The sequence below is a fragment of the Gallinula chloropus genome, assembly GCF_964237585.1.
Source record: "Gallinula chloropus genome assembly, chromosome: 2".
NCBI lineage: Eukaryota > Metazoa > Chordata > Aves > Gruiformes > Rallidae > Gallinula > Gallinula chloropus.
This window is the reverse complement of record NC_140086.1, coordinates 119,585,778-119,611,277: the sequence shown is the minus strand read 5'-3', so window position 1 is coordinate 119,611,277 and position 25,500 is coordinate 119,585,778. Positions and strand designations below refer to the sequence as shown.

Below are 25,500 nucleotides of genomic sequence, written 5' to 3'. Positions count from 1 at the left end.
ATTGGGGGAGAATAGTACACCCCTGTTCAAAATAAAGAGAATTTACCCTCTTCACCTTCAGTGTTTCAGAAGTTTTCTGAATAATCAGAGAAATTAATGTAAGACTTGTTGATTTAAAAACTAGAAAGCCTGAACTTCTTAAAGAACTCTCTCAGCAATCATTTGATTAGGATGTACTTTTTACACTTCCTATTCTGTGGCTATCTGTAGAAAGTAATCACGCACTTTACAATTCTGTGTAAAGAAGTGCTCCACATTTGCATACTTAAGTGTGCTTAAGTAAAGTTTTGACCGCCTTAAACAATAGACTGGAGTCAGCAACAGGGACCCTTAATGGAACTAGTGTGCTTTTAATACATTGCATCAGACTTGGGCGGTTTCTGCTAAGCATTACTCCTAGGAACAAACTCTGCAGCCTGATCCACTTCCTTCCAGAAACAATGTTTTATGGAACTTTAACTACCTACCAGTGACATTATTCGCTGAGAAGTGAAATACAAAATCACGTTTTAAGATGTTTACACCACATCCTTAGCTTTAACTGTAAACAAACAAGAACACCACGGCTTCAATTAAAGTTATTTAAATTTGAATGCAGATAATACTTTATTAACTGATTACAGTTTTGATGACCAATTTTAAACCGTAACTAATGTGGGAAACAGAGTGGGGGACATTAAGGCTGAGCCATATATATATAGACAAACCCAGATACTGATAATCTGTACATTTAACCTCTGCTTTTTCTTTATACATCTTTTATTCAGTGTCTGAAATTTAATCAAAGAAAACAAACAAAAAAACCCCAACCCTTACATCTGGAACAAATTTTCATGTGGGTTTTTGAATGCAGTTTAAGTCTCAGATCAAACTTTTTTTTTTTTAATCATGCTCCAGTTGAAGCATTCAGGTGTAATCAGGGTTTGTTGTCGTTACAGTTTTGTGCAATTAATTTTCTCTTCCAAAACCTAGTAGTTTTTCTGTCCTGTAGAGGTGAATCAATTTAAGATGGTATTAAACTTTCCTAACAGGTTGGGAAATCAATATAAATTAAGTGCCTGTGGTGCGTTTCATCTTTCCTGCTCTAAGCAACCCCTATCACTTAAGTGGACACACTTGTAATTTTACAGAATTATACCAACTTTTCAGCAAAACCCAGGAAAAAAAATTAATTTACTATTGTTGCACTGTGAACAGTACTCCTACACGATGTGATAACCATTTTCCATCTGTACGGCTCCCTTTTGTAAAGCTGGGCAACACATATGAAAGAAAGACAGACATCAACCGTGTTCTGAAAGATATTTCAGTTCTTTAGTTCCAGTCACTGAAGGAAGAGGCAGAGGCAAGTTTTAATTATCCCAGAAAACTGAACAATTGGTTTTATTTGGTGTCTTCAAGATGCTTCACCTTCTGTGGGAGATGTAGGTGATGTAGGAGAGACTATTTCAGGTTTTCGGGAAATTCTGTCCAATTCTGCCTGAACATCTGTTAAAACCGGCTTCTGACCTACAAAATAAACGCACACCAGTCATGTTTATGGAACAGATTTGGGAAAACCTAGAGTATCTTTAGCTCAAAACTGGAGGGGGAAAAAAGAGAGCAAACCAGAAAGTGTGTTACTGTACACTTTGGCTGCAAACTAAAGGTATAAGGCCAAAGCCCAAAAGAAACAGAAAAACTGTAGAGAAAGTCACATCCCTCTGTATTTTCCAAAGAAGCTTCCATAATTACATATCAATCATCAGTGCACAAAGAGTTAGCATGAAGACACAGAGAAGTCTATTCAGCCTGGCAGTGATGAATGCTTCTACACACAATTTTCTGCATCTGTTTTAAGCAAATCTAAATGTAAATGAGGGGTTTCACCACAGACCGGTGAAGTCAGTTCTACACGTGTGGTCAGCATAAACCTCACCTGCTTGCGGGCGTGCACAGACCTGCAGATGGCAAATCCTTTCTCTCCTCACCCGCTTACCTCCTCCCAAACTCGGCATGGCGCAAGTGTTCAGGCAGTCACACTTAGGCCTGATCCAAGCCTAAGACATGCCATTTTTCCCCTCACTGTTTTAATTCTTATTCCTTCACCTACATTTCTGTCTCCCGTGTCCTATCAAAAGGAGGGAGGAGACGATACAGGAAGAAGCAGTGCAGAACATCAGAGTCTAAGACCTTGTTGAGCATGCACAGCATTCTCAGGAAGTAAACTGACACATGTGCAGTTTTAGCAGTGCCCCAGCATCCTTTCTGAAGACGGAAATTAACAGGCACTATCCACAAAGATAATTTTTGCCAGATGTACTGTGCTGCTCTTCAAATCACTCAAAGCAGGATACTACTGTATCTGAATTGTAGCGGCAAGTAATAAGCACAGGAATTCCCCACAGCTGCTGAGGGAAAAAGTAAGTCTCAAGTGCCAAACTACTACCTTAACAGCCATTTTTCAGGTTTGAAAAGGGAGTTTCATAGGTAATGCTAAACGCAAGGCAGGAAGTACTGAGGAAGGTGAAGAGGCCACATCTAAGCCACACATTTATGGTAATTCCTTGAAAACATAGCTCTTTGCCACGTTGAACTGCCTACATTCTAACCCTGCATTTGTCATACAGTAGGAAAGTTCTGAGTGCAGTTTTTTCCCTTGGTAGTTTAATTCTGTTCTTGAAGTTTCTGCCCTAGCCTCAGACACACCACTTTTCTGGAGCACTGCCTCTGCCTGCCTGGCATCATCCAAACCCACTGTCAGCCACTGCCCGCTGGATCGCTCAGTGGGTGCTCTCTGCATCTCATCTTACATCAGCTGCATTCATTTGAACCATCTCCATGTGCTGTTCAAACTAGCACTGCTGTCTTCACCAGATTAGGAAGTACTTGTAAACATTGCTCAGCCGGCTGAGCTTTGCACTTAAAAAAGGGAAGTTTAAAAATGTTTTAAAAAACCCCACCCAAAAACCAGCGTCAGTCTACACAAACTGTTAGTGGGAAGGGAAGTGTTTTTTCCTCTTACTGCATATAAGTAAACACTAATGCCAAGTGCCAACGAAGCATCCGCATTCTGACCTAAGCACAGCATTGCTAACCGCTGGGGAAGGGGGAGGAGAGATGTCTATATAGGTGTGTTCTTACGTAATTCAGAAACATTTTGCTCTGGAATAGAGCAAGAAGCACCAGAGTAGTGTTGCATCTAGATTTAGAACAGTCACTGTTAATTTTAGATTAATACTAAGTCACATCCTATAAGAAAAGGCTATCAACAGAAACTACATACAGGCTATGACCAAACCAAATCAGCTGAAGCTGTCCTCACACCAGAGAGTTAGATCACTACCAAAAAAATACCGGTAAAGTTCTTTTAACATTGGACATATTGTTAAAACAAAAACAAAACCTGGAAGTTAAGCCTCAATATATCTGAATAATATGAAAAATGGCTTAGAGCATCAGGCATTTATTGGGATGGTGGGGAACAATGGAAGAACAAGGAGGTCATAGGGACCCAATTCATGCTTAAACAGCTTCATGAAAAGTTTTACTTTCATCCTCCAACAGCCATAAAAAAGGTCAGTTTAGCCATACTAAACTGCTGTGAAAATAAAAGCAAACCCCATATTCACTAAACCAATCAGTTAAATACAGTAGTTTTCATACTTCTGATAGACTGTATTTTTAGGAACAATGCCACACTCACAATTTAGACTGAGCTGATCTTTTATGGTTAATCATACCTGACTTTTTTGCTGATGGTGGTAAGTTGCTGCCAGCACCTCCAGTGCCACCTCCTCCTGGACTGCCACCAACACTACCAGGGCCTCCTGGGGAACCAGTTTTCTTGCTCAGGAGACTATTGAAGAAGTTAGCCAGGACTCCTTCACTAGTAGCTCCAGCTACAAGGGGACAGAGGGAAAAAAAACCAACATAAAACCAAACCAGACTGATCTTTTTAAAGTAACTACTGACTAACACACTAAATCAATTCAAGCAAGCATATTAAAGCAGGTAAAGCAGCTGGTTTACTTCCCCAATTGTATTTGTGCCCTCATAAGAAAAGGTACCTTTCATATTGGGATCAATTTTTTTAGAGCCAGTAGGGATAGGTGTAACGCTGGCAACATTTGATGAAACAGATCTATTTGGTGTCCTAGGAGATCCTCCAGGAACTCTTGGAGAGGAATCCTATGGCAAAACAAATAAACAAGAAAACTTTCCCAAAGCTGAACAAGTCAATCTTCTATAGAACTAAGTCTTACAGTGTAAGAGTACATGAAGTGAAGCATTTTGTTATCACAGCTCCTAGTGTGGTTTTTATTTGAAGAAAAAAAAAACAACACCAAAACAAAATAACAAACAACATAGTATCTGATGCAACCGAAACAATACAGGATTAGATTTTTATGATTGTATAGAAGTCATTTTTTTAAAAAAAAACCACACTTGTATAACCTTGCAAATATTAACATTAATGCAACTAAAGCAGTAATGTAGCTTCTCATTTTATGACAGGGAGAAACTTGTGAAGTCCATCTATTAGTCAGGAGTGCCTCTGATTGTAATGAAAACTGCACTGATTAGATCATAGAGGAACTACACCAAATTTCTTGGAAAGACACCAGTGTTGCGGAAGGGACTAAATACAGCCCAGAAGAAAAAGCTTTATTCATTACTTCCAGGATAACAAATCATGTGTCTGCAAAATTGCAGTTCATCTGAAAAGGTAAAACTAGCTTTACAAGATCACATGCTCCCCATTAAACTTGCATTACCTTTTAGTTATTTCATTTGTATTTTAAATGTAGATTATGCCATAATTTTCATTTGACCTTAATTTTATGCCAGCGTCTGAATATTCCAAGCAAGATGGTCTGTCTGATACCCAAAATGTGTCACTAAGGCAATTCAGCCAACATAGTGTGCTCCCTGGCACACTCTTGGGACAGAAAGGGGAGTCAACTGACTGCTTAGGTGTATTCTAACATATGAATAGTACAGCCATGACATTTAACCCTGGCTGTCAGTCTAAGTTGTCATGACTAGAATGAAGAAGCGCAATAATTTTAGAGCAGTATACGAGGTAGACTTTAAACACTATGTAGTTTAAAATAAATTAGATCAAAGAGCATTTGATAATGCAATTAAAACAATCAACCCTCTAAATATACAAATCATTTTCATGTGATGACATTTAAAATTTTTACTAACCACTGGCCTTCCTGCAGCAGTAGGTGGTTGTTTCGCCAACTGTGACTGCAAAAGACCAAACAAACCCAGGTAGTGTTAGATATTACAGTAACCAAGAACACAAACCCAAACTTGAATCAAGAATGGTGTTAAAAGTAAAACTGGATGCTTGTTTTATAGACAGAAAGTTACCTGCTGCTTCATGAGAAATACTTGGTCATCTTCTGCCACAATTTCTTTTTCATGAACAAACTGCAATACAAAAACATGAACACGATTTTGACTAAAAGAAAGAAATGTATTTCCTTTTATACTTCCCCATGAACACGTCGAAGGCATTCAACAGTGAGGTAAACATGTCAAGTACTACAGTGACTGCAGAGCACCTTCTCTATACTGAAGACAGCTACCTCATGATTCCATTTCAGCAAAATTAATTAGAAGTGACATAGATCTCAGGATCTGTAAATGTTCACACATGTGCAGCACGCTCACATCTCCACAAACTTACCAAGGCCCAGACATGGTATTATTTTGTAGGTAACTGGCAAAAGTGACTCTGCACCTGCATTGCATTAGACTTGGGTATGAACTGGAAAGAAATGTCTTTCATCCCAGATCTACGTGTGAAATCGCAAGCACCTTCCCTCCAAATAAGCTCACCACAAAAACTCTGCTGAAGCAAGCACGGCAAATATCACGATCAAAGTTTATAATCCAGGCCTGAAGTTTTTAGGTATACAAAGAAAAAAATAATTTAAATTGTCAGGGTTATTTTCCTTGGACACTCCGACTTAAAATACCACTGTTATACCTTGATTTTTTTTCCTGAAGATTGCAGAAAGGACATAGTATTTGTTTTCTTGGAAACATAACCAGTCTTGAATCCTTAACAACTTTGTTAGAAGAAGCCCTAGAAATATTTTCCTTCAGTGACTTCTGTACATATGGGGCCTACTGCTGCTGGCGTTATGTTCAGCAATCCCATGGGTGTTTTCAGGTAGCTCTGTCAAAGCCTTTTGTTAAATGATATGAGAGAGAAAATGCACGGAATGTATGTAGAACCCATTTTCATGTGTTTATTTTTGATTTTACTCCATCTCAAGCTTTATTATTTTAAAGACTCCAACAGAAACAGAAAGCATGATGGAATTGTGAGCAACTTAGAGCAAAATGGAGTGTTCTTAAAAAATCCATACTGACTCAACCTGACCAACAGTTAAATGACAAGTACAGTTTTCAATACTGAGTATGTATAAAAACCAAAACAAATATGTTTGTGATCTTGACCAATGCAACAGCAGCAAAACAAACCCCAAAGAAGCAGCCAGTGTAAGCTGGAGAAGAACTATACAGAACAAAAATACATAATGATGTTTTGATAACTAAAGAAAAACTTGGAGAACAAAATAAAAATACAAGCTCTGTGGGCTTTTTTTCTTATTTCATCATACACTTCTGATCAACTGGAAGCAAAGTGCCAAAGAAAGAAAGAAAAAACCAAAGAAAAAACTGACAGGTAAATAAACAGATAAGAAGTTGAATGTGCCCTCTCCCCCGCCCCCCCCCGCAAATAACTTCAGATTACCTTTCTGACTGGTGGTTTTGTTATGATATCTTCAAAACTGTCTTCTGCTTTTAGTGTCTGGAAGTTCTCGTGCAATATTCCTATCTTCTTGTCGTTATCCCAACCTGCAGGACTAGATAAAAGATTATTTTGGTTTTAAATTCTATTGTTGCTTCAGAACAGCCTTGCATACACTCCCGAGCTCCACAGAACCAAAAGCCAGGGAAGTTGTCATAGCCCCATTCTCCTGTGCAAACCAGTTACTGACTAGTACAACTAACAGAGAAGAGCAGTATCTCCAAGTTTAGTGTTTCTCTCTGGGGCACCCAGTGTTTGTAATCTCAATCCACTGGCCCTCAAACTCCAACTCAGGAGAATGTTAAGTGGAACTTTAAAAAGGGCTCTAAATGCTGTCTACAGTTTTACACAAATAAATCTTGTAGTCATATACATAAAATAATGCAGATAACTTACATAAATACAGCATCTTTTTCCACAACAACAGCTGGAACATTGAAAGGAAATCCATACAACTTCTGGACTATATATTTATACACTAAATCAATGTTTTTGTTCTCCTTTACTGAAGTGTAAATAAGTGCTGCCCCATCTGAATAAACTTGTTAAAGAAAACTCATTTACTAGCTAGGAAGAGATACTAAAGTGACTCCTTTTTTCTTAGCTTAAAGGGGTTTGGTTTTGTTGGTTTAAAGGTCTTTGTAGAATTGAGGGTGAACACAAAAATCAAACAGCTTCCAATGATTTTTGAAATAAGCCATGTAGCAATTTAAATCAATCTGCATTAATTTTAGGCCAACTCGGCTACTGCTTTTAGAGTGAAGTACAGGCTTTTCTCTCTTTGAAAGCCCATAATACCAATGGTTTCACAATGGTACCTTCAAAACTGTCTCCTGCTTTTAGTGAATGAAAACGTTCATGCCATATCCTTGTATCTTGTTGTTATCCCAAGCTGCAACGCAGACACTACAGCATTAACTCTAGTATCTAAAAAAATGGCAAAGATATTTCACTTCCCCACCTGGGTTTTTGCATTAGGTGAGTCAGTTCTTACATTATAGTGTGATCTGCTTTTGAATGAAATGACAACAAGTGAGTTGTGCTGCATAACAGTCATGAAAAGACCAAGAGAGTGCTTAGTATTCCAGCGTGGTTCAGTGCCAAATTAACACAGTTTAGGCACTGGATTAATAAAAGCAGCCAGGGAAGTTTTGTGTAATTTTTAACTTTAGGATTATAAAAATGCCAAAATCCCTAATTTATGGTCACATACATGGTATTAAAATTCTAGAAGAAAGCCATGCAGTGGGATCTGATTCCCAGTGATGTTCAGAATAGAATCCCAAGTTGTACATGGTATAATACGAATCACAGAGGTTAATTCCTACTAATTTTTTGTACTCTTCCTCAATTCACAAGACTCATTGCAATTACCCATAATTCCATTCTGAAAAATTAAGTCTTTGAAACCTTTCAAAGGCAATGCCATCTAGATGCCCAACTGAAGTCTCAGGTTCTTGAATGAGTTTTTCCATCTGTTAGCTGCTGTCTCTCCTACAGCTTTTAAACTTCCCTTTACTACAGCACAATGATAACACAATGTAGACATATTACTGGCACCTAAAATCTGGATCTCAGCATGTCCAGCTCACTAAGCACCACCAAACAGTACTTTTATTTTTTTTTAAAGAAATATATAAAATTTAAAGATAGCAATAGCACAGTGACAGCTTATATGCAGTCTCTGTATAACACAAGAGAAGCCAGTGAATATTACCTACAACAATTCATACTGCCAGCTACAGTAAAGGAGTTGCATGCTGTTTGGTATAGACACAAATATTCTTTTAAGCTGGTCATAATTAATGCAGAGATTTGAGTCATCATCAACTTTAAGACATATTAAAGGATACATTGTAAGCAAAACCGTCTGATATGTGACTGAATGAAGTCGAAGTGTTCATCTCTGTAGTCATGCTCTTTTTCCAGAACACTGATGGCATCACACTGTCAAAATAAACACAAAATTAATATACCACTTTCAGCTGTCTTTTGAAATAGCAGTGCTGCTACACATCCCGTCCACAACTCAGCAAGGGGGATGGAGTGGGGTGGGTGGTACAGAGGAATCAAAAAACCTGCTGAGGTAATTTAAAGAATAATTGGGGTTTTTTTTAAATAACATATAGCTTGATATGCACGTACTGTGGTCAGCATTAACTTGGGAGTTAAAGCAACTATTCTTATTTAATCCACTCCTGCTCCCTGCTTCCAATGCAGAAACTCAGATCTCTGTTGAAGACTGACCCCAATCAACACCGCCAGCTTTTTCTGCCCAGTGTATTTTTACACACTGTGGTATTACAAAACGTCATGGTTTTTACTCCGTTACTAACTAGCCCTTTGCAAAGGGAGGCAAAAGCAAAAAATGTAGAGTAGAAACTAAATAAGTAAATAAATAAGGGGGGGGAGAATAATAACAGAGAGCTAGCAGGTAACAATAAAGGTGCTTTTCAAATGAGAGGGTTAGCCTTCCAGTCAAGGAACAGCACATGCATCAAAAGGGTTATTCTTTCACTGTGGGCCAGCAGAGGCTGCAGAAGCAGTATGCTTAATGTCAGCAAGAACTGAAGAGCTGGGGGGAGAGGAATCCACAACCAAAACCACTAGTCACAAGAAAAAACATTGCATTTTTTCCTTAGAATACAGTTACATATCTAGCAGAAACCAAAACAGATTACAGGAACACCCTAAGAACCGAGGAAAGTTCACAGAGCAGGACTTTGCTAACTACAACCCTCAAATATATTAATCTTCAGGAAAAGATCACAAATACTAGGAAAACCTACCACATCACTATTTGCAGAATAAGGAAGACTGTGGAAATCAAGAGGAATTCTACTTGCTTACTGACTAGCTCACGTCTGTGAGCAAAATGAGGTCTGGGGTATTCCTCAGTATCTTGATAACTGGGTAGAACTAAAGGAAAAGCTAATCCAAGTAACATGCAATGAGAGCTTCTAAAAGGTAACCAACATTAAACATTTTTAAAAAACATCTTATGCAAGGTATTCAGAATGACTTAATAACCATGTGCTGCCCACCCCAAATCCATAATTGACAGTATATTAGGTAAAATATGCAAAAAGCCTAAAATGTGAAACAAACCTTTGTACAAACTACTACTACTGGAATGCCTAAGTTACATGTTAGTGTATCTGCACCCAGGGGTAAAATCACACTGTCATCTTTGTCTTCCTGTAATGAAGTATTTCTTCTCTGTGGAGAAGCTGGAAAATCCTCGCCTGGTTCTATATATTCCTGGAAGTCTCTTACCACTGAAAGTAAAAAAAGTTATATTAAGATCAGCTACTTTATTAATTCAACAATGATTTCCACTGCCATTAATCTTTAGCACTGTCAATTGAATAGTACTTCTGTTTACGTTGAAATAATTGAGCATTCACCAAGTGCTGTTTGCTCTGCGCAGCGCAAGGACACTACTAAGTCTGAGATCTGCTTTATCTGCAGCCAGAACACGATCAGATGGAACCATCCATAGGAACAGCATTAACTCATTTTTATCTGGCAACTGCCCAGCGGTTCCACGATGGTATTAAGAGTTACTACTTGATACATTTCCTAAAGGATGTAAGTTCCTTTGCATTCTACTTGGCAAAATTAATGCAAGAGTTTGCTAGAACAAACAGAATGAAGCCTTACGCATACTGCTTAGCTGCTACTGTACACCAGGTTTTACCTAAAACCCCTCTGTCCGCAGCGTGCTCTGCACAGTGAATCTACAGTAGTAACAAGCAAAAGGAATAGAATACACAAACATTAGTGGGTAACTAGCTTTATAATTATCGGATAGCATGTGAAATATTTTGCATGTTTTTACAGTAGATCAGATACTACTTAAGTTTAGCAAGGGGCAAATCAGAATGTAACAAAAATTAGAAAAAAAAAAAAGATAAAGTTATAAGCGTAACTCTCACCAGGTTCCAGTACATACACCCAAGCCCCTAATTACATGGTCATCTCCTATTCCTGCACTTGGGGATGCAGTAATAGGCATCAAGGATCAGTACCTTCCACATCACATATCCCATTTCACACGGCAGAAACGGGGTTCTACCAAAATGCACCAGTGATTTGTTTTTGCACGAGTAGCACATCCTGATTCATCAGAAACACCTCAGGCATCAAGACAACTTATCTGAACGATGCAAGCTAAAAACTCAAATACATTCTCACTGCTTGGTCCTGATTTATGTTAATCCACCCCTACCTTCACTAAACTGATTGAAGCCTTCTAAGTTCACACCTAGAAAAGCATCAGTTTATTTAACAGAGCCAGACTTTGGTTTAACACCCTAGAGAAAAGGATTTATTAGGCCAAGATTATTCAACTTTTTTGCAGATCTTAGGGCTCACAGTAACAAAAAGCAAATGCACAGATTATAATTTCTAATTGAACAGCTACCTCAGGCTCTTATTCAGGGAATGTTGCTACTTCTGTCTGGGCTGAGAGCTTTTGACTGTGTTTTAAATCCAGAGTTCTCACCAAGATACGCCAGCCACTCGAGGGAACCTTTCCTACACAGCACCCTGTCTGTTCCAGGATAACTGCATGCTGAAATCAAAAGAGAGTCACACCACTCTAGTCCTAGAAGTCCTCTGCTGGATTCCTAAAATACCCACTGTATGATCCTAACATACTAATCTTTATACAGGTACAGAAATCAGTAAGAAAGAGGACTGATGAAGTGTATCACAGATCAAAGGCTGTGGAATACAATCTCAGGTCTTCCTTAGAGATGCAGTGACAAGGACCGGGCCACAAGGCTTCACTGGACACAGCTGAATCCAGTAACAGGAAGAGCTATTCCAGCCTTTCACACACAGCTGCTACGTACTCCCTAATGCCTTATACCAGTTTCAGTCCTCACAGGGCCTGTCTGAGTGAAGTTGCTAGAACTCAATGACACCTCCAGAAAACTACACACACAAATCCTCTGTAGATTTTAATTCTCTTAGCAAGCCAAACAAGCTCACAGTAGCCTCATACAAGAATGCAGTAGGAACATGTAGCCAGAAGTCAGGCAAACAAGATTCCTGTCTCCTCCTTTTGGCAGCATCAAGTTGCTGCCTGCCTAGCAATGCGAGAAGCCACATCACAGGAGGTTCAAAACAAAACCAGCTTCCAATCATATCTGGCTTGTGTCCAGGGCTTCTGTTATATCCAACACACAGACGATCAATATCCATAAGAATTGGACCAGATGATAAAAGAATAAGAGAGCAAACAAAACTGTTAATGAGTAGCTGCTTTTCTTGAGTCACTTCATTGCTTACATTTTCTGGATTTTGCAGTTTCATGGTTCTGTTCAGTCAGTAAAGAGCAAAACTATCAGCCTACGCATTTTTGATAACAGAGATGTGCGTTTACCACTTTCATCCAGTAAAATCCTATCCTGAAACTGTTTGGGGGATGTTTAATACACACTCACTACCATCACCCCCTGTAAACCAAACCAAACACTACACCCAAAGAGTTCAGCTCCTCCCTCCTAAACAAGTTCTTGTTGCAGAAGATATGATTGTCAGGGACGATACTTCCCTTAGAAGAATCACTCCATCAGAAGAATAAACAAGAGACACCCTTCCCCCATGTCAGAGTATCTACAACTGTCACCTCATGGGCTACTTTATCACAGCATGGCTGCAACCTGCGTTTCTGAAAGAGCTATTCAGTAATCTGGCAGCCAGATGCTTAAGAACATTTCAGTTCCAGAAAGCAACTTCAGATTTATAAACAAAGTTAATAATGCTGTTTGCTCTTCCTTGTAGTAATTCTCTGAGAGATGACAGGGAAGACTCGTGCTTTAGTACCCCAAGGGAAATACAGTGGCTACTACAAAGCAATAGGGAGCTATGATGTTAGTGAGTTCAGTCAGGTAATTTAAGGAATCCTGCAAAATCTTTGTGTTCTGCGTGTTTATAACTAAAAAGACAAGTCACTGACAGAGCTATACCATATCCATGCCAAAACAAACTTATAGCTGCATTAATGTCAATAATAATTATGATAAAACTCTTCAAGTAGAAAGGGCCCAGACATCACCATGCTGTCATGAATCCTTTTAATGTTTACACTTTTGGTAGGCAGGGAACATGTCCCAAATTCTCTAGACTGACTAATTACAAGAACAGTTAAGGAACTGATGCAGTGACTTGCTTTTAAAATAAATAAAATAAGAAATTCAAAGCTATGAAGTTTTTTCACTTGGAGAATCTTGTCTAGAAAAATGTGTAAGAAGCAAGGTTGTAAATTCAACCCAGCTGTGTTCATTCTGTAAGCTCCTCCCCCATCCCCCAGTTAGGTACTCCTGTTAGAAAGAAATACTATTATTGTTCATATAGCTACCAGAGACTTGCTCGACATGCTTGGTAACTCTTAACTTGAAGTACTATTTCCAACTAATGAAAAAGACTGCAATGGAGAGATTAAATGGTGCAGAAAGCATTAAGTGTATTTGATTTAAATGAATTCCTACGTATCTGCAGAATACTCACACTTTTGTTCCATTTCTTTCATTTCTTCAGGAGGAATTTTTAACTTGTCAATATGTTCTCTTACAACACTTGCCCACTTCTGTAAAGAATCCAGTGCAGTCCAAGGCCTAGACATGTCTACAACCAACATAATTAGAGTGTCCTTTAGAGAGCTGGCTTCCATTGCAAATTTAAGAAGCCCTTTGTGATACAGGTCACCATCCAAAATCCATACATTACATCTTGTTTGGTCTACAAAAAAAAAAAAGGGAAAATATGTTATGAGATTTAATTGGCTATTAAACCATCTTTAGACATGTAAAATACCAGGAAGAAAGCAGGTAACATGTTTTATCAGTCACTTGAACATATATAACGACATAGTAAACTGCAGCTTGTTGAGATCTCCTCTTCCAAACCCTGATGCTTAATTGCCAATATCTGGGATATTAAATACATGACCTGAAAGTGATAATCCAAACACAGCACTCAACATTTCCAAAATAAATATTTTTCCACACAGAATCATAGAATCACTTAGGTTGGAAGAGACCTTTAGGATCGCCAAGTCCAACCACAGCCTAACCTTGCCTAGTCCACCTCTAGGCCATGTCTTCAAGCACAACATCTTCAAGCCTTTTAAATACCTCCAGGAATGGTGACCCATGCTGACTGGGCCTGATCGCCTAGCTCCCAGTACATCCCGATTCACACCCACTCTACAAGCCTCTAGATAATTCATCACATCTCTGCAATGCCTCCTTTCCTTGTTCCTCCCATATATAAGCATCAGTTTTCCATTCCATAACTGCATCTCTTCTACCTTCTAGCTATAAGCCAACTCAACCCAATTGAAATACAGTGTCTAGTTTACTTTCCTTCCTCCAAATTTTTGGGTTGGTGGTTTAGTTTTTTTTAATTTATGCTTGTTTTAAAAGCCTCCTGTAGCATTGTGCACATTCTCCTACCCATCAATACATGATATGTAGTCTTGTAGATTCTGATACCACCAAGGCAAAGGTTTCTCTGTAGGTCCAAAAAGATAAATCCTTTCCACAATAATTAAGAGGGAAGATAAGAACCTGGGCACCTTTTCCCCTAGGCCTGAGGAATGCACTTTTTTGCCTACCATACATTCTGAAATATTGCAGCTAAGACTGCTTCCCTGGTCTTTTGACTGGTTCCTCTCCTCCCCTACCACTTAAGTGGTCATTCATGATACCTACTAAAGGAATTACACTGAGAAACTTCTTCATGATGCAGATCACTCATGGCCTAAGATGGACTCCTGCAAGTTATCAAGAAAGAAAAACATCCCACTGTCCTTCCAAATACCACACTACTGAACAATTGCTTTCAAAAAGATTTAAGATATTGTTAGAAATACAAACTTACCATCTCGATCTTCATCATGCACATTTAAATACAAATACTCCATTCCTCTTCCTTTTTTGTATTCCTCTATTCCTTGAATTTTTCCTATTAAGCTAGTTTTACCTGCTCCATCTTCACCTGGAGAGACAGAATTTAGATACTACTCAATCTTTAATCACAGTGAGATATTAACCCCACACACACCAGGGCAAGAAAGGGATCATATACTAACAGAGCGATCGAGCTCATTAAAGCTTTGCCATACAGTGTGCTTTGCCCCACTCATCCATGTGTTAAAGTGCATGCCTCAGCTTCAGATTTTATTTCCAATGATTGATAATTGCAATTATGGCACTATCCATCCTATCTGAACTCGGCTCTTCCATGTATCTTTAGGAAGATACCTTAAGGAATAGTTAAGCACCTCAAAATTTCAGTCTTGCAACTGCAACCAAAGCGGTAACAACGTCTCTCCCAGAGTTCAAGGCACAGTACGCTCATCTTGCAATGGTGAGAGTGAAATTTAGAACTCTCTTGTACCAAGCAGCACACATCACCACACTCAGCAAGGCAGATCTGTTTCTCCAGCTTTAATGCGCTGCTTTCTTTGAATGTTTTCTCTGTTACAGGTCTAAAGCAGCCTTAAAATTTTTCCAGTTTGACAGAGTAACCACGCTGAATTTGGCCACAAAGCAGGGTTTTTCCACTCTAATTTGGCAGTACAATAGGAATGTAACTATAAGAGATAAGGTACTTCTTAGGAACCTCAATCATCTTATCAGCTTTAGGCCAAACAACTTTTTTTTCCCCCTCCAAGGCAAGAAGAGTATAAACACTGGCTTTTAGCTACATAACAAAGAAAAGAGTTCAAGGACAGTAATTTTCACTACTAAATGCAAGGATGAAGTTTTCCCTTTAAAGGGAACTGACCATAATCTTTTAAGGCTACATTAAAATAACTTACAGATAGAACCACAGAATAGAGCAGAGAAAACATACTTTGATAAACTGATTTTGAATTTACTCAACATACCTTTCCCAAGATTACTGCATGAAGTGTTCACTTTAGAGTTCAGGTCTAGGTTCAGATTTCACTATTAGTTTGGAAGTTACCAGGAAGCATAAGATTATTTACTCCAAGTAGCCCAGGGGAATTCACACAATGGAAAGAAAAAGCATTTAAAATAACCCAAACAATCAAACAAACAAAGCGCAAAGAAAAGAAGAAAAAAAAAAAGGAAAATAAAAAAGGGAGCAGAACTGAAGTTTAAGATCCAGCTAAGTATAGAAAAATTAAGTGAAAAATTACGTTCTATCAGTTTTACTTTTTCAACATTTAGGAGTGTGTTCACTAGGCCCTTTATTAAATCAAGATGCACCTAAGAACACACATATAGCTAATTTTAAATAAACACTGAAAAGCACAGCTATATTCTATTCATACACCAAGTTTTCCTCATCTTGTGAGGATATTCTTTTAAGTTAAATTTATGTCCAAAGAGTGACAAATTCAAGCTTCTTTACCAAAGATTAATTACAATTCCTCCTCTGCCCTCATGCAAACACTTCTCACACCAAACAGGAGGCATTGGAAGGAACCTCTGGAGATCATGTAGCCCAAGCCCTCTAGTAAATCAGGATCACCTAGGGCAAAAGTTGCACAGGGTCATGTCCAGGTTGGTTTTGAGTATCTCCAGAGGAGACTCCACTACCTCCCTGGGCAGCCTGTGCCAGTGCTCTGTCACCCTCAGAATGAAGCATTTTTTTCCTCCAATCTTCTTAAATTTGTCATCTACAAATACATGGGGAGATTGTATTAAGAGATGCTGCACTAACACGTTACACTGCTGAAGTTTCTATTAACTTTAGCCAACAATTTCTGTATGATTCATTCTGTTATTTTCCCTTTTTGAATAGGCAGATTCAATTAATTTGTGCCAGCAGAAGGCTCAAAAAGGTAAGACAAAGCAAGACCTGCTATGCCTTTTACAGAGTGGTTGCACTTTCAGAATAGCTGACCTCCAGAACTCTGTATTTCCAAATGCCTAAAGTAAGCTGAAGTTCTGTACTGAAGTACTGTTAAGGTAACGTCTTATAGCAAAAGAAAGAGCTGGAATTGTATTTTCTTTCCTTGAGTTTTCCAGTAATTATCTTCAGAGCCTACACAGAGAGGTATTTTATCAGTACAGAGTAAGACAGATTGATGTAAAATTAGTACCTTTGGACATATACGGATGCTTATTAGTCATTTCAGCCTTCCATTATGGAATTAGTTCTGTTCTGTGAAGAAGATTCTCTACTCCCCTCTCCTTAGCAAATATCCACCCATTTCAAAACACCAAGATCAGGTAGGTGGATCCCTGACATATGTAACTGTGTCATACAAGTTACTGCATGCAGAGAACAGTGCTCACCATTCACTAGAAAGCCAGAATGATGCATCAGTGGAGTTTGAAGGGTTTGGTACTACTTTCATTAATTACTCAGGCAAATGAAGAAAATAGTAGAGTTTGCAGATGACAGAAGAGAAACCAAAAAATGTGTGGAGAAAAGGGTTAGAAGTAACACTGACAAGTGGTCCAAAACAAATGAGCAATGCATAAACCAAGCAGTCTACAAGTAGGAGAATGAATCGCCTTCTGTGAACGCAGGCAAGGCCGCACGATGGCTGCCTGGCTGAACGCGACCTATTCCACAGGAGATCCAGAGTTCTCAACAGCTTTAAGCTAAATTAGAGTCATTATCGTGGAAAAAGCTGTCTGAAAACAAAACCAGAACCATCACATATGACATAAAGAACTCCTTTTTACTCACACAATTCATCATAAAATGTTAGGAAGAGATGATTGCCTTGGCCAAGGGAACACACTAAGACTTGAGGCTCTATCTATCTCTACTTTCTGTTTTTAGTATCTTGCATAGACCTTTTAAATTCGTGACAGCTGCAAATGTATTTGTATCCTTGTTATTAACTTTTTTTCCAACTACACTCTTCAATATAAACTAACTGAAAAGTCAGCACACACTGAATACGTCCAGTTACAGCAGGAAAAAGCAGTAGTATATTGATAGTCTTCAGCAAGACTATCAAAATACAAATAAATCCTAAACCAGTGCTTACCTAAAGCTCCTGAATTGTTATTAAAAATCTCATTAGCTAATTAATGCTAAGTGCATAAAATGCTACTTTTAAAGACTTACCAAATCTCACATTTTATTGTAACGCATTTAGTATGCATAGAAGATTCTATCAGAGGAAGGGGGGAATATTTGTGAAGAAAATTTAAGTCTGTTATTTATTTTGGGTTTGATGGTTAATCTACAGCATAGTAGTCTAAATAAGGCTAAATACTACCAGAAGCATATATAAAAGTATATGTGCTTTAAAAAAAAAAAATCCCAAAACCTCAATAAATCTACATACACACACTACATGGCATTTAAAATGACAAACCCTAAGACATTTAAACATGGTTATCTTTTTGATGTCTCTGGGAATCTCTAAAGTACATGAAAAAGTAATGCTGCTTAGTTTCAGACAAAACAGAAATGTCAAATTCCTCAGGCTTAAACATCGTTGTACATTAGTATCACAAAGCATCTTTTTAAAGTGCTACAGAAGCAATCTATAAACCAGAGCCACGTGCACCTTCCAAAAGTCATGATCATCATCCTCTTCTTTCCAAAATGTTGAGATGGAAAATACTTCAGCTACTTCTTTATTTGTAATGGCGTGGTAATCAAACTGAGTTGTGTATGTAAGCTCACAGTGCAAAACCTCTGTGACACAATTATAGATTTTTATTCTACCTATATCTATACCAAATAGATTGTTGCAAATTTAAGATTTTGCATCCCTCTTTTGTAAGTAACACCAAAGGTCCTCCTCCTCCAGAGTAAATCCTAAACAACTAAAATTCTCCATTGCCTCAAACTGCACTTCCACATTGATACCACAGAGAGGAAACAGAAGTGAGGCTGCCTGCAAGCAATGCCATACACCAAAGCTGAACACAACAAAAAAGGGACAACAGATTCAGTTTTGCAGAGAAGTCAGGCTAGGAAGCAGCTGAAACAAAGTCAAACCAACCTGCTTACATACACTATTTCACCGTCTTGTTAACAAAACAGAAAGTCTTATAGTCAACTAAACAAAGGCAGTTTCATTTTATCCCCACACTGCTACATTTCAACTCCTCTGATGAGCTGGTCAAGTTTGGGGTTGTGGTCCTCAAAGCTTCTCTGTCCAAGGTGCTACTCTGGCTACAAACCAGGACTTGACAGTCCTCCTTGTTCTGGCCCTCAACAATATAGGAAGCCGTAATACAAAATCCTGCCCAGCCTCCTCCCTTCTTACTACTCCAGGCAAAAAGTATGTTTACTGAGCAGAAAATGGAGTATTGCTAAATGTTTTGGTACAATACAGAATTCAGCAGAATGGTCACCCATAGATGGGAAGGATGGGCAATGAGGTGAATGAATCGCCTTCTGTGAACGCAGGCAAGCAGGCATTTATCTGTGAACTGCTACTTAAACTGTTCAGCCAGAAACTATCACAATAGAGAGAACTTAGGCTACTACAGACTGTCTCTAAATTTTGAATTAAACATTTTAAAATAAAGAATATTTACTACTGATGCTATTTCCACATTTCTTTCAGGTTAAAAAATGAGAACAGAAGTAGAATTTCAGGTAAGACACTGCTTCCTTCTCATAGAATTCCATGCATGGAAGAGAAATCAGTGTGTTATCTCCAAGTCAGATATGAGTTTTGATTTTTTTTTATTTAAATAGTTTCAACATTGCAAGGCATCACACGTGTTTCTTCTTTGCCTTGACATATTTTAAAGAGGTGAGTGTTGCTTTTATGTCGTCAGTATTGCTAGTGTGCCCCACTTCTATCCCAGGCTCTCATTTTTTTTTTTCCAATAGCTCTTCAACAAGCCCTGGATGCCCTTAACTGTGTAATCAATAATCCCACCGGTTCTTTGATGGAGCTTTTTTGTTGGCTTTTTAAAACCACCAATTAAAATTCATCTTGATATGGGAATTCTACAACTCATCTCTAAAAAAACCCCCAACAGATTCAAGTAAGGTCAAGTAAAACTAGAGATAATTAACTCCTCCTGCCCACCCCTCCAAAAAAACCCATCCATATTTTTGTGAACTAGCTTTATACTTCTTACAAAACAAAGACAACTTCTGGATAGAAAAATGCACAACATCTAATATTTCTAACATAAAATACTGAATATTTTTATTAATAAAAACCCCACTTCACTTAAATGCGTTAACAAAGTCATCAAACCCAAGCCCAAGATATCAAATAAGGCAAAGATGTTTTCCCAGAATGAGAGAGATCCGTCTATTCCACACCCTGTGGAATGACTGAATCCTGAGACAGTAGAGCGGAGACATAACAGCCATCTTCCTATTAGAACCAAGCACTCATGTACTATAGCTATTTTTAAGATAAAACCCTCCTTTCAAGCTAATAACTGCCTTTTCCACAGCCACACATTAGTGAAGGAGACTTGTTTACACATAGTATAGTAATTGAAGAACATCTTTTGCAGAACAAGACCAAAATAATCAGAGTAAACCAAATTTAGTTTGCTTTCAGAGAACTGAAGAATGAAATTAATTATGTTGATGAGATCCTTTTTGAGAATCCCTCAAAACAGCATGGAGGTTCACAGTAAGTAGGTCATACCAAGTCTTCAAATAACTTGTCACTAATTTCTAAATTACTCATTGAACTTGTCCTCCTCTAAGTTTGTTTTACTCCACCAGATAAATCTTTCCCCTTACATTTGGTATCTCTGTGGCACTGAAAAATCGCATAACTTTTCTGAGGAGCACCTTAATTGTGCTTCTGCATTACAACATGATAGAAAGCAGATTACAGACAAAAGGTGTGCTGGAACAGTTGTCACATCCTGCACCACAAAGGCATATGGCCTGACTGTGGACACAGGTACAGCAGTAACGGTGTTACTTATGCTTGGAGAAACCCACAGTCAGAGGAAGCCAAATACTGCAGAGAATTCCATAGTGGAAGGGAACAGCATGCATCTCTAGTGCAAGCCTTCTCCTTTACCACAGCAGTTAAGTCATCTAGTGTATTTTACTCAGTTTCACCACCAAAATCGAATAATCCAGTGTTACTATCAAAGGGACACCTTATGTAGTACTCCTACCACTAACCTGCCTGGAGAACACAGAAACACGACTCCTTTCACTGTTCCTCACCTTTGGAACTGTTTCAGAGATAGATCCACTAATCAACAGCACACCCCTGACTAAGCAGAGACAAATGAAAAGAAATGCAATTCAAGAATTTCAGAACTCCTGTGCTGTTCTAAGTTTTACTCCACAGCATCCATGTAATTCTGACTTTTTGGAATGGTCTTATAGCGGGAAGAGCAGAAGTAGTACTACGTAGTTCTAAAAAAACAGAGTCCCAAAACAAGCAATTAGAATTTTATCTAGGTCAATGCCACATCAAAATAATTGACACTTTAGAAGTACAACTCTGCTGATGGAAACAAAACTTGGCTGTGCTTGGAAGGCTTTCATTGCCTGATGAAGTAGTTGCAAGAAGAGGAAAAGCAGCCATCTGACTTAACTTCTGCAGTACTAGAGAATTAAGAAATATTTGAAATGAACAATGTAGACAGTATCAACAAGCAGTATTTAATGTACTATAATGGCAAAACAATCACAGAGAATCTTGCAGATACTTGAATAGGAAAAAATAAAGTGGAAAATTAATTTTTTTAGTGTTGAGTACAAATTGAAGTAAGCAGATTTTATATTGAGTTTATATACTCTCATGATATTTTGCTGTAACACAGAAAAATGTTTCCACAGCTGTAGACTGTGGTAACTTCTTCTCAAGCATCCTGACAGCCACTGGACAGGAGCAGAGCTCCAAGATTCGAAACACATTCTATAGTGCTATGCATTCCATTCATAACCTGCAATGGTGACTACTTAGCTGCTCCCTCTATTCCACTTTATGCTTTGGATATAATTATATCAGGAAGGGACCGAATAAGAGAGCTCTCAGTTATAACCATCAGTTTTCTCATCACACTCAAGAGAATTAATTCACTTACAGTTTTACTTTATTATTTCATTCACAGCCATTTTTTCAGTATCTGTTTTTCCATGAGGACTTTAAGCTTTGATTGGCACTGCACATAGCATAGAAAAGGAAAGTTGTATTTGGTTTTGTTCATACAAGACCAGAAAAATGCTTCTATGCTGTGAATAAAACAATGAAATAAAACTGCTAAGTAAATTATTTTATTGCTGATTTTGAGCACAGTTAAGAGCATTATATGCTAACCTTCACTTCACAAAACTATGTGCCACATCTAGAGATTATCATCTGGCATTCAAGTTTCCTTTAGTTATTTCTGTGATGTCTTAAACTGCTTTCCAGGTTCTTAAAAATGAGATGTTAACATAGCTAAAAATAAATACTGAACTAGCAGAATTAGGATGCCAGATATAACCGGCTTCCCAGAGCAACTAGACATACAAATATATGCAGCATTTGAAAAACATAAATACTGTAGGCAAATTAGAAGACCTGTCCTAGCAGACAAAAGAACACTGAAGTGGTAGGTTGGTAGACTGGATTTTATGTGGGGCTTTTGGAATTATTTTTTCTTAATGTATTCTGTATTGGAAGGTTTGTCACCATATATCATGGTGAAAACATCTCAGCTGAAACAATGTAACTGTTTAAACTGCAAATATTTGCCTGCCACAAAATGAGTGAAAACCATCAAGACCTCTGTCAGCTTTACAACTCCTGCTTAAAAGTATTCAAAGAATGACAGAACTGGAAACAGCGGTGGCAAGAACTGATCTGTATTAACAACACAAACTAGTACAAAACTATTTAAAGGAACAAAGCATAAAAATAGAGGAAGTGTGAGATAACAGAGAAATTCCAACCACACAGCTCAAGAACCTGAAGAGACAGAACTTCACATGCCAAATCTGTCCAATACAGAACACCTAAGACCTTTCCTTTTCCTACACCAGCATGATTCAGGAGCAGCATCGTGACTTGCAAGAGAACATCAAAGCATAATGCATAGATTAGGTATTCTTACAAGAACACAGCCATGGTCCTCACCAGTCCTAAGATCTGATGTTCTTTTTCCCAAATATATGCCAAGATTTTTTTCCCTTGGACCATGGCCTTCTAAACACAATTCCCACAAAGGAACTAGAGTTTCTTCTACAAATCTGGACATATTTGTAAGAATGAACAACAACAACAAAAAGTATTACATTAAGCCATTTGGTAAGTTCTACATAAATTGGTAAAAAGAAAATGTCCATACAACAGATGAAAAGTCACAAACTAAATGAGCATTTGGAAACATTCTGTGGTGCCCTCTCTAGTTCTGAAGGAAAGAGTCTTCAGAAATAGAGCACTATGGATTGCCTGACCATGAAGGAAAAATAAGAGTGTAAGCTTCTTGACAAGGATAACAGCGTGATCAATCTTCCAACTTCCGCAAGGACAATCATCTAATTGAGTTTCAAAATATTGCATTAAAAGCTGCCAATCATTATGAAACCTTTCTTTCAATAGAACTTTGCTTTAGGAATATGGAGGAGAAAATCCCTAACTTAAAAAAAGCCTCAAAGGAGCACAAATGACAAGACTACATAGAATCATACCACGCATAGAGTCCACATGAATCTTTACTGGGTTTTAATCATGTTTCCAAATAGTAACACACACAGTTATTTCTGGTGGCTGGGAGGTTGGCAAAGGAGGGAAGCAGCAGCTCCTTAACAAATCCATCCACTCAGATACATTAAATTGTCTACTGGTAATAGCATTTAATAGTCTTTCAGCTAAAAAAACCCACAACCCAAACAACCCCAACCCCAAAAGCCCACTAATAATAATAGCAATAACACACACACATACTTGAGAGCATCCCTTTCTCCCTCACCCCCCATTTTTAACATTTTGCTGTACATACCATTTTTCCTTCTTTCCCTCAACACTGAATAATGGCTGGGTCTCTCACTATTGCCCTATCAAAGTACCATTCTGTAACTCCTAATCCTTGCCAAGTGCCAGGTTGGACTAACGCACTGGGTGGAGATAACAGAACACCATGAAAGCCAGCAGCAGTAAATGCTGCTGCTGCTACTGCATAACTTGCTGATGATATTGCTGCTGACAAGCTCGGTGTATGTGGGCAGGACGCAACCAACACGCCCAGACAGCCTACCCCGCCCTCTGGCCAACAGGGAGCAGCCGTCATTGATACCGTACGGGCCACGGAAGCAATTTCTGTGTTTGTATGACACACCATAAGGACTAGCAAGCAGCCCAGGTTGTACAAATGAGAGAGGCTTTCAGGGAAGGTTGAAGAAGCCACACAAACCCTGAAGTCATCATTCATCGAGGGGAGAAAGACAACAAAAATGACCCTTCTAAGCCATCTCTACCTAAGGAACTAGGGTGGGGGAAGAACAGTAAGGATATTATGGTGAGATACCTATGACGGCCAGGATACCTAAAGCATCTCTGGATATTGGCTATCCAAAATGAAGCAAAAGCATGCAAGGGAAGGAGAGGCTTAAGCAAGTAAGCCAGCACCTTGCCATCATCACACACGCCCACCCCACCCCCCCGCCTTTGGGCACCAAAGGAGAACCTCCAGACGCCCAAGCCGAGGTCAAGGAGCAAGGCTGCGGTGCGGCAGGGAGGGGAAAGGGATCGGGATGCTTCTCTCACCCAGCAGGAGGACGTTCTTCCCCGACGGTAGCTTAGAGCGGGAGCGCGTCGACACCTCACTGAGGATGCAGGACCTAGCGCGGAGAGACGACAACGCTTAGGAGGGGGCGACCCGCTTCCTCCCGGCCCCAATCCTCATCACCTCATTGGCGGGGGGGGGGGGGGGGGGGGGGTGAAGACATGGGGGGGGCAGGACAGGAGTTGCCACCGCCAAGGGGAGGAGCCCCCTCCCCCGCCCCTTAGCTCACTGACCGAATGCCAGGAGGGGGATTAGCCAGCCCTACCCCCACCCAGCCCCCCCCGGCTTCTCCTCGGGGCAAGGAGTCGCTGCGAGGGCGGTAACGGTCAGCACGCGCCCCGGTCCCCGGCCGCGGGGCGGGGCGGGGCGGGCGGTTACCAGAGGTTCTGTCCATCGTCCTCATCACCGCCTGCCCGCAGCTCCGCGTTGTTGTTGGTCGCGGACGAAGAAGAAAAACCAGCAGCCGAACCGAGCCCGGACGAAGAGGAGCCGAAAGAACCGGCTCTCCCTACCGCCGCCGCCATCTTCGCTGCCTCCTCCCTGCCCCGCCGCCTCCCTGAGACGCGGAGCGGGCGGCGGCGGCGCAGCGGCTGACAGGAACCCGGATGTTGGGAGGTCGGAGGGCGGGGCCCGCGCCGGGGGCGCGCGGAGGCTGACGCCGGTCTCCCGCGCACGAGCGCTTCCCCTTCAGCCGGTTCTGCTGAGGGCGTCGCGTCCGCCTTCCCCACGGCCGTGGCCTGCGGGCACCGAGGCTCCCGGCCCTCGCTCGAGTCTTCGCCAGCCGCCCCGGAGAGAGGAGAGGGAGGAGTGAGGGAGCCTTTCCTTCGGGCCGTGTCCAGTGCCGGTCCCAGCCCCGCAGGTAGGGCCGCCCCGGTGAAGGGAGGTGAAAGCTACCGTCGTCTGCCTCGGTGCTGGCTGCTGCTGTGGGGCTGGGGGCTGCTGCCGCTGTGTGCCGAGTGCTGTTCGCTCCCCAGGCAGCCCCAGCCCTGAAGGAAGCACCTTGCGTCC

The 25,500-nt window shown here is 39.9% G+C and overlaps 1 protein-coding gene across 1 annotated transcript; it reads right to left on the bottom strand.

Annotated features, from left to right (window-relative positions):
• Positions 1-588: 588 nt before the first annotated feature.
• On the bottom strand, positions 589-25,016 carry DYNC1LI1 (dynein cytoplasmic 1 light intermediate chain 1; the record flags this gene model as incomplete). Its single annotated transcript, XM_084260812.1, has 13 exons — positions 589-1,509; positions 3,723-3,881; positions 4,050-4,170; positions 5,194-5,238; positions 5,365-5,424; positions 6,761-6,872; positions 7,214-7,349; positions 8,671-8,764; positions 9,926-10,095; positions 13,337-13,567; positions 14,711-14,827; positions 24,474-24,547; positions 24,871-25,016. The coding sequence occupies 13 exons, from the start codon at positions 25,014-25,016 to the stop codon at positions 1,397-1,399; spliced, it is 1,578 nt and encodes a 525-aa protein (XP_084116938.1). The 3' UTR covers positions 589-1,396.
• Positions 25,017-25,500: the final 484 nt, after the last annotated feature.